This window comes from Myxine glutinosa, chromosome 12, assembly GCF_964187855.1.
Source record: "Myxine glutinosa chromosome 12, kmMyxGlut1.1, whole genome shotgun sequence".
NCBI classification, from domain to species: domain Eukaryota; kingdom Metazoa; phylum Chordata; class Myxini; order Myxiniformes; family Myxinidae; genus Myxine; species Myxine glutinosa.
In genome coordinates, this window is record NC_136272.1 from 9,857,744 (window position 1) to 9,870,455 (window position 12,712).

Genomic DNA, 12,712 nt, shown 5'->3' on the forward strand with positions numbered 1-12,712 from the left:
GAATTATTTTTTGGTCTGGAAAGCCCATGCGAGGTTTCTTCTTCTTCAGCTTCTCACAACCCTGGGTGAATATGCGATCTTTTAAAAAAAAGTTCGAATTTTGCCAAATCTGTTTTATTCGTTTGTTAATATACCTCAGCCATTGACAAATCTGGAATTATAATTTTATTTGAGGTTCAAATTACCCCCGGGACATTGTGTGAAATGATGCCTGCATGTCTGCACATGTGATAAATAATTAATCGTCCACAGTCGAAGAATCTTCTTCTTCAGGCAATAACAACTTCTAGCTTCCAGACCGTACATCCAATCATCTTCATATTTTGCACACTTGTTACTCTTCATGACCTCCACTACAGTATGAAGTTTCACATCGATCAATGAAGTGGTTCAAGAGATATAAATGTTTTTATTATTTGCGTTTAATTAACGATATCTGCCAAACCACGTGACCTATCGCAAATTCCAAAAAGGCATTTTAGTAGACTGATATGCTGAACAGATCTGTGAAGTTTCCCCTCGATTGGATCACAAATGAGGGAGGAGCTAGGTTTTAAATGTTTGTGCTTAAAAACGTCATAACTCTGAAACCTTGTGATGCATGACGTCATGCTCGCTGACTTTTTTGTTCGTCATGCGTATGCGATTCTGCCTGCAAAGTTTGGCCTCGATCTGTTTAGGCGTTTTGGAGAAAATTGGATTTTAGTGTTTTTCACTCAAAACAATATGGCAGCCAAACCACGTGACCTGTGACGTCATAATTACCATTAAAATATTCTGCAGACCGAGTCCCTCCTATGGTAAAAATTTGTTCTCAATCGGTCCAATTATTGCAGAGAAAATGGTTTTTAAAGGAAAACAGAAAAAAAAATTCCCCAAAAAACTTCCTGGATCCGGAATAATTTCCTGAGCTTCACCAAAAACTAATCAATTCTTCCTTATCCCAAGTGCAAACATCCCAGCAACTTTCATCCAAATCCGTTCAGAACTTTTTCAGATATCTTGTTCACACACACGCACACACACACACACACACACACACACACACACACACACACACACACGGACACACACACACGGACACGATCGAATGCATTACTCCCTAGCGGGAGTAAAAAAAAAGTAAGTCATGGACATGAAACAAATATTAGTAGGGTCAATATACGAAAAAAACTCACCTAACTCCCAAAAAATTGATACAAAAGGTTTTTCAATGGATTCTGGTACCATTGGGCATGCTAAATAACATACTAAAAATCTAGTAACATCTGACTTCCGGAAAGGGGTCATTTTCAAGATGGCGTCCAAGATGGCCGCCGGGAGCTTAAAATGGCCATATCTCAATTATTATTCAACCTAGAAAGGTGGTTTTGGTGTCTAACCCTAGGTTTTAGGGCCCAAGGAATCCAATTGAATCAATAAAATTACCATCAGTTAATTATTTATTGACAAGTCCAAGAGGGCATCCCAAGGTGACATCCTGATCCACTAAAATGGCTCTGTCGAATAGTAGTCAACCTAGAGAGATATTTTCAGTGTGTATACCTAGGTTTAAGGCACCCAGGAAATCATCAAAATTACTTAAATAAGCACAAAGTAATCAGGTAATCCAGTAAGCCAGGTTTACCAGCCCGTTAGGCATTTGTTGTCTTATACAGTTAGTCGCTATTCATCGTCATCCTCCGACTCCTCTGGAAGAAACTTGTAATGTGGATTGTCACATTCTTCAAGTTGGCACGGTCCACAGGCATGGTAGTCCATATCATGGTAGTCCATATCGTCTACAAGAGCAGCGGAGTGTCTTGCAGGCAGTGGAGCAGTTACAATGAATGACCTTCAAGAGACTGTCTGGAGCATTACAAGTGTACATTTCTTTTGGAAATATCTAAAAAATATGGATTTTGTTTATGCATACATGTACCAAATAATATACTTATTCCTTTTGAGATGAAAATAAATTGTTTGTCAGATTTTTCAGTCCCCCCCCCCCCCCCTCCCCAATATAAAATAGTCTGTCCCTTGCCATAACCTCTCAAGCTTTGTACAAACCTTTGTCTGTAATGATCACTGAATACTGTGGACTCGAGTCACAGGTGACAGTGGTGTAGACACATTACACTCTTATCTCCAATCTGAAACACACACTTGGTTCATTAGCTGGTGAGTCGGAGGATGACGATGAATAGCGACTAACTGTATAAGACAACAAATGCCTAATGGGCTGGTAAACCTGGCTTACTGGATTACCTGATTACTTTGTGCTTATTTAAGTAATTTTGATGATTTCCTGGGTGCCTTAAACCTAGGTATACACACTGAAAATATCTCTCTAGGTTGACTACTATTCGACAGAGCCATTTTAGTGGATCAGGATGTCACCTTGGGCTGCCATCTTGGACTTGTCAATAAATAATTAACTGATGGTAATTTTATTGATTCAATTGGATCCCTTGGGCCCTAAAACCTAGGGTTAGACACCAAAACCACCTTTCTAGGTTGAATAATAATTGAGATATGGCCATTTTAAGCTCCTGGCGGCCATCTTGGACGCCATCTTGAAAATGACCCCTTTCCGGAAGTCAGATGTTACTAGATTTTTAGTATGTTATTTAGCATGCCCAATGGTACCAGAATCCATTGAAAAACCTATTGTATCAATTTTTTGGGGGTTCAACCATATATTGACCCTCTATATCAGGTTGGTGCTTGCGGCTAGGGTGCTGGCTTTAGAGATACCTAGGATCCTGGGTTCGAATCCCGGTCGATCGCTGAATTAACGCCAGGGGGGTTGACTCAGCCTGTCATCCTTCTGAGGTCGGCAAATTGAGTACCAGTTCACTGGTAATTCCCTGTTTGTCGTAAAAGGCGATAAAAAGGGTTGGCGTCAGGAAGGGCATTCGGCCGTAAAACATTGCTTCAAAAAGGGGACCAAAAAAAAACAACAACAACCATGGTTCCCGAAAAAGGCCAACCCCTGCTTGCGGGGAAAAATGGCCTCTAAAAGGTGGGTTTTTTTTATATCAGGTGCACAAGCAACTTCAGTGCAGGACCAATATTATTGATGTAATAACATTATATAATATTATTGATGTAATAATATTATTGATGATTCTGCATTGGCAATATTGAGCGATGACAAAAACCCATTATTTCTTTCAGACCACTTGATCCTCAACTCGGAGGGGTATGATGTAAATTAAGGGTAAATGCACCTTGCCCTAGGCTATCTACAGAGGGCAATTTCGTTCTAATCAGACAAACCTTCATCGACTTTTGGTGAAAATGTTAAAATGACTATAATTAGGTCATGACTTAAAATTAGGTCAAGGTCAAAAAAAATTCAACCCCGCATACTTTTTATTCACATTATTGCTGCAAATTTTCATTCCGAAGGTCCCATCTGGATTCGAGATACAGCTCGGAAATTGGTCGAAAGAAAATGGAGAAAAACCTAAATGGTGGTAATTACCACTCCTCGGGGTGTAAGACTGCTCTGCTCACCTTCACTCCTTCACTCCTCTGTTCCAGAGGCAGGAGAAAAAACTCCCTCACTCTCTTCAATCCCACTCCACCCTCCAGGTCTTTAAAACAGCTGTTCACCACCATCTCTTATCTTCCCCCATCCAAAACCTTGATCTTTTCTACCCCCGCTAATTTCACCCCAAATCCACTTTTTTGAAATACCAACTTCTGTCCTGGAAGTCCTTGGTGTCCTTGTGTTTTATACTTCTCCCAACCCCCCCCCCCCCCCCCCCACCCCCTTCCCACGCCTCCTCCCCCAAGCCCTCTCCCTCCCACACATCTCCCTGCTCTCAAATGTTATATTTGTGTGCTTCCCCTTCTCTCCCCATCTTGTCTTCTGCTCCCTCTTTTTATATATTTTTTGTCTGGTTGATTTCTTTGTGAAATAAATGTTAGCTCTTTCACGAGCCTCGATTCAGTATACAAAAAAAAAGAGAAAAAAAAGACCTTGCCCATTAACCCAGAGTGTTCTTCATCATCGTTTTGGTTTATCGGGAACGTCAAACACTGGACAAGGCAGTCCGAAGACTGATATTTGTCAAGTTTTCAAAAATAAGTGTTTCATAAAACTTACAATTATATACGAGGGTCAGTCAATAAGTAACCTTAAAATATTTTTCACAACTTGTTTATTCCATGTACGTGTGTAACAACTGTTATTTTTCAACATAATCTCCAATGCGTTCAATGCATTTTTCCAGCGCTTTACTAAGGCCTGGATTCCTCCAGAAAAATAATCTTTTGGCTGCTTGTGTAGCCATTCGTGCCCCGCCTCTTGGACCTCTTCGTCGGATCGGAAAGTGGTTCCACCAAGCACCTCTTTTAGTGGCCCAAAGATGTGGTAATCCGAAGGGGCGAGGTCTGGCGAGGAGGGTGGATGAGGAAGACACTGAAAATGCAGATCCTCGATTGTTGCAGCTGTAGCCCGGGCAGTTTGGGGCCGAGCATCGTCATGCTGCAGCAAAACACCGGTAGTGAGTAGTCCCCGACGTTTTGATCTGATTGCTGGTTTCAGATTATTTTTAAGGAGTTTGCAGTATGATGCACTGGTGACTGTGGTCCCTCTGGGCATGTAATGCTCTCCAAGTGTTCCTCGGCTATCCCAGAAGAGCGGCAGCATCACCTTTTCAGCGGACAGCTGTGGGTGGAATTTTTTGGGCTTCGGTGAAGTTGAATGGCACCACTCTTTGCTTGCCCTCGTCGTTTCTGGCTGAAAGTCGTGGACCCAGCTTTCATCCCGTCACTACGTGCTATCAGAAAGGTCGCTGCTTGCCGGAACTGTAAGTAACGTCGCAGAAGTTATTTAGATGCGTCCATTTGCCATTCTTTCAGTTCCAGTGTGAGTTGTCTAGGCACCCACCATGCAGACACTTTGCAGAACCCCAGCACGTTGTGAATGATATGGTGTGCTGAACCATGGCTAATGTTCAATTCGGAGACCACTTCATCCAGCATAATGCACCTGTTTTCCCTTAGCACGCACTCAACTCCTGCAACCATTTCTGGTGTGTCGGCTGTGTGAGGCCGGCCCGAGCGAGCGGCGTCTGCCACACTGGACACTCCACTTTTAAACTTCCTGTCACAGTCGTACACCTGCTGCAGCAATAAACATGTCGCCATATTACATCTTCATTCTGCGATGGATTTCACTGGGATTCACACCCTCACTTCCCAAGAAACGGATGACAGAACGTTGCTCCTCCCTGGTGCATGTTTCTAAGGGAGCCGCCATCTTGGAACTGCTCTACTGACGTCATCTGCTCAATGTTGCCAGATCTAAACAGGCAAAACATGACTCTTACCCACAGCTATAACATATGTTGTCGACAACTACACGCATTACATTCTCGAATTTATATCGCCGTTTTAAGGTTACTTATTGACTGGCACTCATGTGTATGTGTATATAAACATTGTTAAGTTTATAGGGGTAGAAAAGAATAGCATAGGAAAGGTAGGATTGAATAGGAAATAGTATGGACCATGTGACATGTCGGAGCATCTCGATGTACATAAGTAGGGAAAATGTAGCTTAAGGTTGTGTTTAAATGTCATCATACGAGGAATGATGCCGTGTTAATTAGTAGTAGGGTTTCAGGATAATTCCCCTGTTGGTGATACCCTCTGTGGCCATCCCTAACATTTCTAACAACCGCCAGCCAAGCAAAACATCAGCCTGCTAGAATTCACGCTCCATGGACACGATACAGTGAAGACCTGCCCAGGAGAGGCAGAGATACAGTGGTACGATGGGCGGGGGAAACAGGGCCGCAGGCCACGCTCCCCCAGAGTGATGTGGCCTGATGACGGGGGTGGTGGGCAGAGCGTGAGCAGCAAGAAGGAGCTTGGACATTGTGTTCTGCTGAGGAGAGCGCTTGCATTGTTCTGTGGCGATCATGAGGCTTTGGCTGCTGAGCTCTTTGGGGAGCTGAAGGCCATACTGTCCTTCCCCAAACGGAGGAGAAAAGAACGAGGGCCATGTTCCTAACCCGCCGAAGATACCGGCGTTTTCAATGTGCGGCATTGACGCCATTTTGCCAGGCTTCCCGCCTGGTGACTGCAGGCTTCGACAGCCGCCAAACTTACCACAGGATCCAAATTGATGCCAGCTAAGTGCCGAAGGGGGATTTTTATTTTATTACTTTACCCTCTGTGTGTGTGTTTGCCTCTTTGTGGAAGTACCTCAATTTAACATTTTTACCTCAGCATTATTTTCTACATTTTCATTCCATGCCTCATTTTATTATAAATCATTTTTGTTGGCGTGTTCTTGGTTGGGTTTCGGAATAAACCCTTGTGTGCGTGAAGTTAAACGATTCGTGTTTCTTCCATCCCGCACGTGTCATAACCACCAAATTGGAGACCGCCTCAGGAGTTAAAGCTGGTTCCACCCATCCTTCCAAGGGTTGGTGCTAACCAGCTGCGTCTGTGACTATATATATAGATATTTAGATTACAATGAAAGGTATTACATGCATGGGTACGATGTAAATGAAGTTTACATGTGCCTTGCTCTGAATGAGCCAGAGAGGGCAATTTCATTTGCTCTGTTCACACGTACCTTAGTCAAATTTTGGTGAAAATGTTAAAATGTCTATACATAGGTCAATGTCATGACCTTAAAATTAGGTCAAGGTTAAAAAAAGTCAACCATGCAAACTACCATTATCGATGCAAAATATCATTCTGAAAGTCCGTTGGCTCCGATACAGCTCAGACATTGGCAGAAAAAAGTGAAATTAGATGGTATTCATAGAATACATACCCTGCACAACCAACTTTTGTTTTTGAAAGCTTTTTTTTCTTTTTTTTCGATCCAATATGGCTGCCAGACCACGTGAGCCATTACATCAGAAATTTACATTCTAATATAATTGTTGAGTAGATCCCACTCAAATGTTGTTTTTTTTCCGAATTGATCAGACTAAACGTTGTCCGTCAAATGATGGTCATAATTAAGGCACCAATGACGTCATCGTTAACACCTATTCCCCATTCGGAGTTCTTCACAATGAGCCACGTTTCAATTTTTTTTTCCATGGAGCGCTTTCAGAGATAGAGAGGTGCAACGTTTTTTCCAAGATGGCGCCTGTACCACTTGACCAATGTCAAATATTTAAAAAATTCTACAGGAGGTACTCCTTTGGTGAAAAATGTGTCCATCGAAGCTGCATAGAAAAAAAGAAAATTCATACTAATCTGGGCAAGCATTGTACTTGTCGAATTATGTCATAATGAAGGTAAGCATGACATTACCATAGTTTATTCCCCATGTGGAGCACATATATATTATATTTTTTGGTATACAGAATGGAGGCTCGGCTAAGAACCAACACATTGGACATGAAAACATGCACAGACACATAAAACAAGCAATTAAGGGAGCGGGAGACAAGAGGGGGAGAGAGGGAAGCACACAAGCACAACAGAAGAGGACAGCAGAGGACAGGGACATCGGTAGATCTGTGGATGGGGGAAGGCTGGGGGAGGAGGGAGAGGTACATGGTATAAAACAAATCGACACCTAGGAATTTCAGGAATTAAGTCTGAGATTGAAAAAGGTTGATTTGGGGTGTATTAACGGGGTAGAAAAGATCAAGGTTTTGTATGGGGGCAGATAAGAGATGGTTACAAACAGTTGTTTTAAAGACCTGGAGGGAGCAGTGGGATTGAAGAGTGAGGGAGATTGTTCCAGATGTGGGAAAAAGAAATGAAAGAGTAAAGGTGAACAGTCTTGATTTTGCAGTTTCACCAGAAAAGAGTTGCTGGCAGATCGTGTGCGTCGTCAAGGAGTATTGTGGGACAGAGCACAGACAGAACAGGGGGACCGAAGCCGGAGAGGAGTCAGTAGAAGACAAAGACCACCTACCTGCCTGCGGTGGGCGAGTGAAAGGCCCTCAGAATCAGCTTCATCACGGGAGATTCCAACGATTCTGAAAGCTTTGGTTTCTAGTGTGAAGCAGAGCTAGGTGTGAGGCAGAAGCACCAGCACAAAGAGGAGCAGTAGTCCATTGAGCTGTGGATGGAAGCTTTGTATGTGGTGAGGAGCTCAGAAGTTCCAAAGAAGGACTTCGCACGACGGAGGATGCCCAGTAGGCGACTGTCTTTGGAGGTCAGCTTGGAAATGTGGTTTTCCCAGGAAGATCATGGCTGATAGTGAGACCCAAAAGCTTGAGTGACAGAACTTCTTGGAGAGGATTCTTCAGAAAGTAAATGGGAGGGTTGTCCAGATGGTCTTTTCAGAGAGACAGTGAGTGTGAGATTTGTCAGGATTGAAAGACATTTACCACTTGTTTGACCAGTTTTTGTGAATTTTCCAGGTCTGCAGAGAGTGAAGAGGCTGCAGACTGCCGATCTGAGGGTTGAGATATGGAGCAGCAGAGGGAGGGGTTGTCAGCAAAAAGATCAAGAGGATTTTCCAGGGTTGGAGAGATAATTAATGAAGACCAGAAAAAGCACAGGGCCCAGAACACTGTCTTGAGGAACTTCAGCCTGGACAGGAAGGGGGGGGGGGGGGGATGAGAGCATTCCATTCAGGGCCACACATTGACTGCGGCCAGAGAGGAAGTCCACAATCCATGCGTGGAGCTTTCCATTGATACCATTGGAGGAGAGTTTGGTGAGCAGGGTGGTGTGCCAGATCGCATCGAAGGCACAAGATTTGTCAAGGGAGATGGCTCCGATTTCCTGTTTGGCGTTGAGATCCATCCATTGTTGACAGCAGAAGCAGCATGTCCAGATTTGAAGAACTTCCTGATCAACTCATCCAAAAAGTTGATATCTTGCCGTTTACACTGCAAAAATTCCTGACCGTTTGGGCTGTTGAAAGGCCTGAAGGTTCAGACGGGTGCGTCCTACCCAAACGTTTGTGCTTTTTAACACCGATGGGGAGGTTATATCTGTGGTTTGCCGACGCACAGAGAAAGTTAAAAATGATATTTACTATTATTCATGTTTAGGAGGAGGGTGGGTGAAAGAGGGTTGGAGTTGTGTGGGCTGAGTGCCGTTATAAATATATATTTGTTTGGTTCCAGGGCCACAAGAGAGAAATTGAGATTTTTGCATCTATTGGTGAAAGGACAAGCATCCGTTTGTTGTAACCATGGCCACCACTGGCTAATTGTATTAACAGGAAATAGTACAAAACCAACTCATGTTCCTATATTTCCAATTTCCATTCTGGAACAGAACAATTATATTGCAACATTTTAAAATTTCTACTCTCATGGAAACGCTGAAAATTATGTTTAAAAGACATTTTGAGCCACAGATTTTGTGAGCAACGGCAAGTTAAGTGCCTTGAGAGTTGAACCGAGTCACTGTAAACACAGCACATACGCAAAAGGCCTAATTTAGCATTAATACACATTAGTCGAAGGTCAAGATCTGAAAGGTTGCAACATGAAGGCACCACATCAACAGAATACAAAGCTGCCCTGTAGGACTGCGCAGGCTTGGATCCACCAGATTTCTGTGTGGGCTTCATCTATGACTGGGTATCATGGCCCCAAGACAGGCGGTCATCTTGTCGGGGGGAGGTGGAGTACGGTGGGCTCCTCGATTCCTCCTGAAATCTACCAGGACCGTACTCGATTGTATTCACGTCTCCAAAACCATTTCAGCACTCAATTTATGCAGAGATTTCACTCTGCCATGTTTGATGCAACACGTCCAGGCAATTCTAAAATTGACTCTCCAAAACAACATTCCCACACTTGTGGGGGGTGGGAGGAATTGGGAGCCAAAGGAACACCGTAAGTCTGAAACCATGATACCTGTTATACTAATTAAATGCAATCATATGAATTGATGAAAGGTTTGAACAGAACAGGTAGGATTTGACAAATGCCAAAATAACAATCATAAAATGTTTGAAAATTTATTTACTTTCACAAAGTGCAGCAAGAGAAGCAGCCCAGCTTGCAACTCATGTGGATTAAACCAGAATGTGCTTTTTGAACCTCGGATATAATTTACTAAGAAATATGAACACTCAAAAAGGCATTTAAACATCGGTGGCTAATACATTTTATATATATATATATATACACACCTACCACTTACTCCCCCCTCTCTTCACAAGGGCAAATAGGATAAAGATCAACACTGAAAAACTACAACTCGAGTGAAACAATCAATCATGGACATGTGCAAATACATCGCTTAAAATGTTACGAACAAACCAATATGACCCCCTCTTGTGGTAGGAGGGTAACAGCATTGCAAGGTTATAAACTACACAAACTGTTCGTTACAAAATGACAAAGGTGAGCTCGACTCATGGAGTCACAACGATGCCAGCATCTTGCGCCAGGCAATAAAAAAGTCCTCGCTTCCTCAGCAGGTTACGAGGCGAGTCAAACTCCACGATTCGCCCATGATCCAAAACCATGATTCTGTGGTGAACACACCTGGCGCTGTCATTGGCTGTTGTGTCCTCAGACAATAGTAAAATCATGGTTGCAAAAGGTGAGTACAAGTCTTCAAAATATAATTGGAATTAAATAAGTTGTTACTCAATCGTAAACTGATGATCAAACTGATAAGAGCCAGATGGACATGAAGCAATTGCTTTACCCCACTTTTTGCTTTGCATGCTCAGGATAATAAATCATCCTCCACATCGTTCTAGATAGACAAGATATTCCAATTTCAGTCCATGTACTATGATTACCCCTCCAAACACCCACGAAATACATTTGGCTGCACCTTCCCCTCCACACCAACTGTGCAGGTCCTAAAAGTGACAATTTGCATCTCTGCCAACAAGTAAACTTTTAACCACCCATCAACTTTCTTCCTATGTCAATTTCAATCACCATCCCAATTGGCTGGGCATTAGCACCACTCACCTACCATGGCACTGCAGCAAAAGACATCTAACATCCTGGGCCTCACCTAACCAGTGGCTTTTCCAACCAATTTCTGCCAAAGGCAAATCTTGTCTTCTGGACTTCATAATGCCCAACTTTCCTGCTAATGTCTCCAGTTTTGCATTTGCGATAATTTGTTCATCCGTTTACGTGCACGAGTTGAAATCTCTGGCTACTACCAGCTGCCTCAGCACCAGCATGTCTGGTAGCTCACTCAGGGTGACCGATAGGCCCCGAGCTGCCATCTCACCCAAGGACTGGTCTTTCTCCCTTACCGCCCGGTAATGCGGCCTGGGAATTCTTCCATACAAGCCTGCTCTCATGCATGGATTCATCCCATCTCATTCAGCAATATCCTTCCTCCTGCCGATGGGACACTGAATCAGAGGGCAGTTTTTGCCTGCTCTTCCTGGAAGAGAAGTCTGACAGAATGCAACCTCAGATCATTCTGCAGAGCCCATAACAATGTTTTTTTTTTTGTTTTTTTTGTATACAAGATCGAGGCTCGTGAAAGAGCGAACATTAATCACACAAAAAGACAAACTGACACATAAAACATATAACATCGGGAGCGGTAGACAAGATGGGGAGAGAGGGGGAAGGACACAAACAACATTTGAGAGCAGGGACCGAGAGACATGGAGACATCGAGAGATCTGTGAGAGGGAGAGGGCTTTGGGGGGGGGCATGGGAAGGGGGGGGGGTGGGAGAGGTATAAAACATATGGACACTGCCAGGACTTCCAGGAAAGAAGTTGGAATTTCAAACAAGGTGGATCTGGGGTGAATTAGTGGGGGTAGAAAAGATCAAGGTTTTGGATGGGGGAAGATAAGAGATGGTGGTGAACAGCTGTTTTAAAGACCCGGAGGGAGGAGTGGGATTGAAGGGAGTGAGGGAGTTTGTTCCAGAGGCGGGAGAAAAGAGGAATGAAAGAGTGAAGGTGAGCAGAGAGCCGAGATTTCGGCAGTTTAACCATCAGAGGGTTGCTGGCAGATCTTGTGCGACCTGTAGGAATATTTGGGGGACAGAGCACAGAGAGAGCTGGGGGTGCACGGCCAGAGAGGAGTCGGAAGAAGACAGAAAGACCACCTACCTGCCTGCGGTGAGTGAGTGAAAGGCCCTCAGAGATAGCTTCATCGCGGGAGATTCCAATAATTCTGAAAGCTTTGGTTTCAACAGTGTGAAGCCAGGTTAGGTGTGAGGCAGGAGCACCGGCCCATAGGGGAGAACAGTATTCCATTGAGCTGCGGATGAAAGCCTTGTATGTGGTGAGGAGCTCAGGTGTGCCGAGGAAGAACTTCGCACGACGGAGGATGCCCAGTCGGCGACTGGCTTTGGAGGCCAGCTTGGAAATGTGGTTTTCCCAAGAAAGATCATGGCAGATAGTGAGACCCAAAAGCTTGAGCGACAGAGGTTCTTGGAGGATTGTTGAGAAAGTAGATGGGAGGGTTGTCCAGTCGATCTTTTCGGAGAGACATAGTATGAGTGAGATTTGTCAGGATTGAAGGACATGTTCCACTTGTTTGACCAGTCTGTGATTTTGTGCAAGTCTTCAGAGAGTGAGGAGGCTGCAGACTGCCGATCTGAGGGAAGAGGCATGGAGCGGCAGAGTGGAGTCATCAGCAAAGAGATAGAGGATTTTCCAGAGAGTCGGAGAGATCATTGATAAAGACCAGAAAAAGCACAGGGCCCAGAACACTGCCTTGGGGAACTCCAGCCTGAACAGGAAGGGGAGATTAGAGAAATCCATTCAGGGCCACACGTTGACTATGACCAGAGAGGAAGTCCGCAAGCCATGCATGGAGATTTCCATGGAT

General features: G+C 44.0%; 1 protein-coding gene across 2 annotated transcripts in view; it reads right to left on the reverse strand.

Annotated features, from left to right (window-relative positions):
• Positions 1-9,864: 9,864 nt before the first annotated feature.
• Positions 9,865-12,712, reverse strand: part of LOC137438235 (ATP-binding cassette sub-family C member 2) — a 38,812-nt gene continuing 35,964 nt past the window's right edge. For both annotated transcript variants that reach the window (XM_068133320.2, XM_068133319.2), the window contains exon 33: positions 9,865-10,418. In XM_068133320.2, coding sequence (XP_067989421.2) covers positions 10,301-10,418 — 118 coding nt within the window. In that variant the 3' untranslated portion in view covers positions 9,865-10,300. The remainder of the gene's footprint in view (positions 10,419-12,712) is intronic.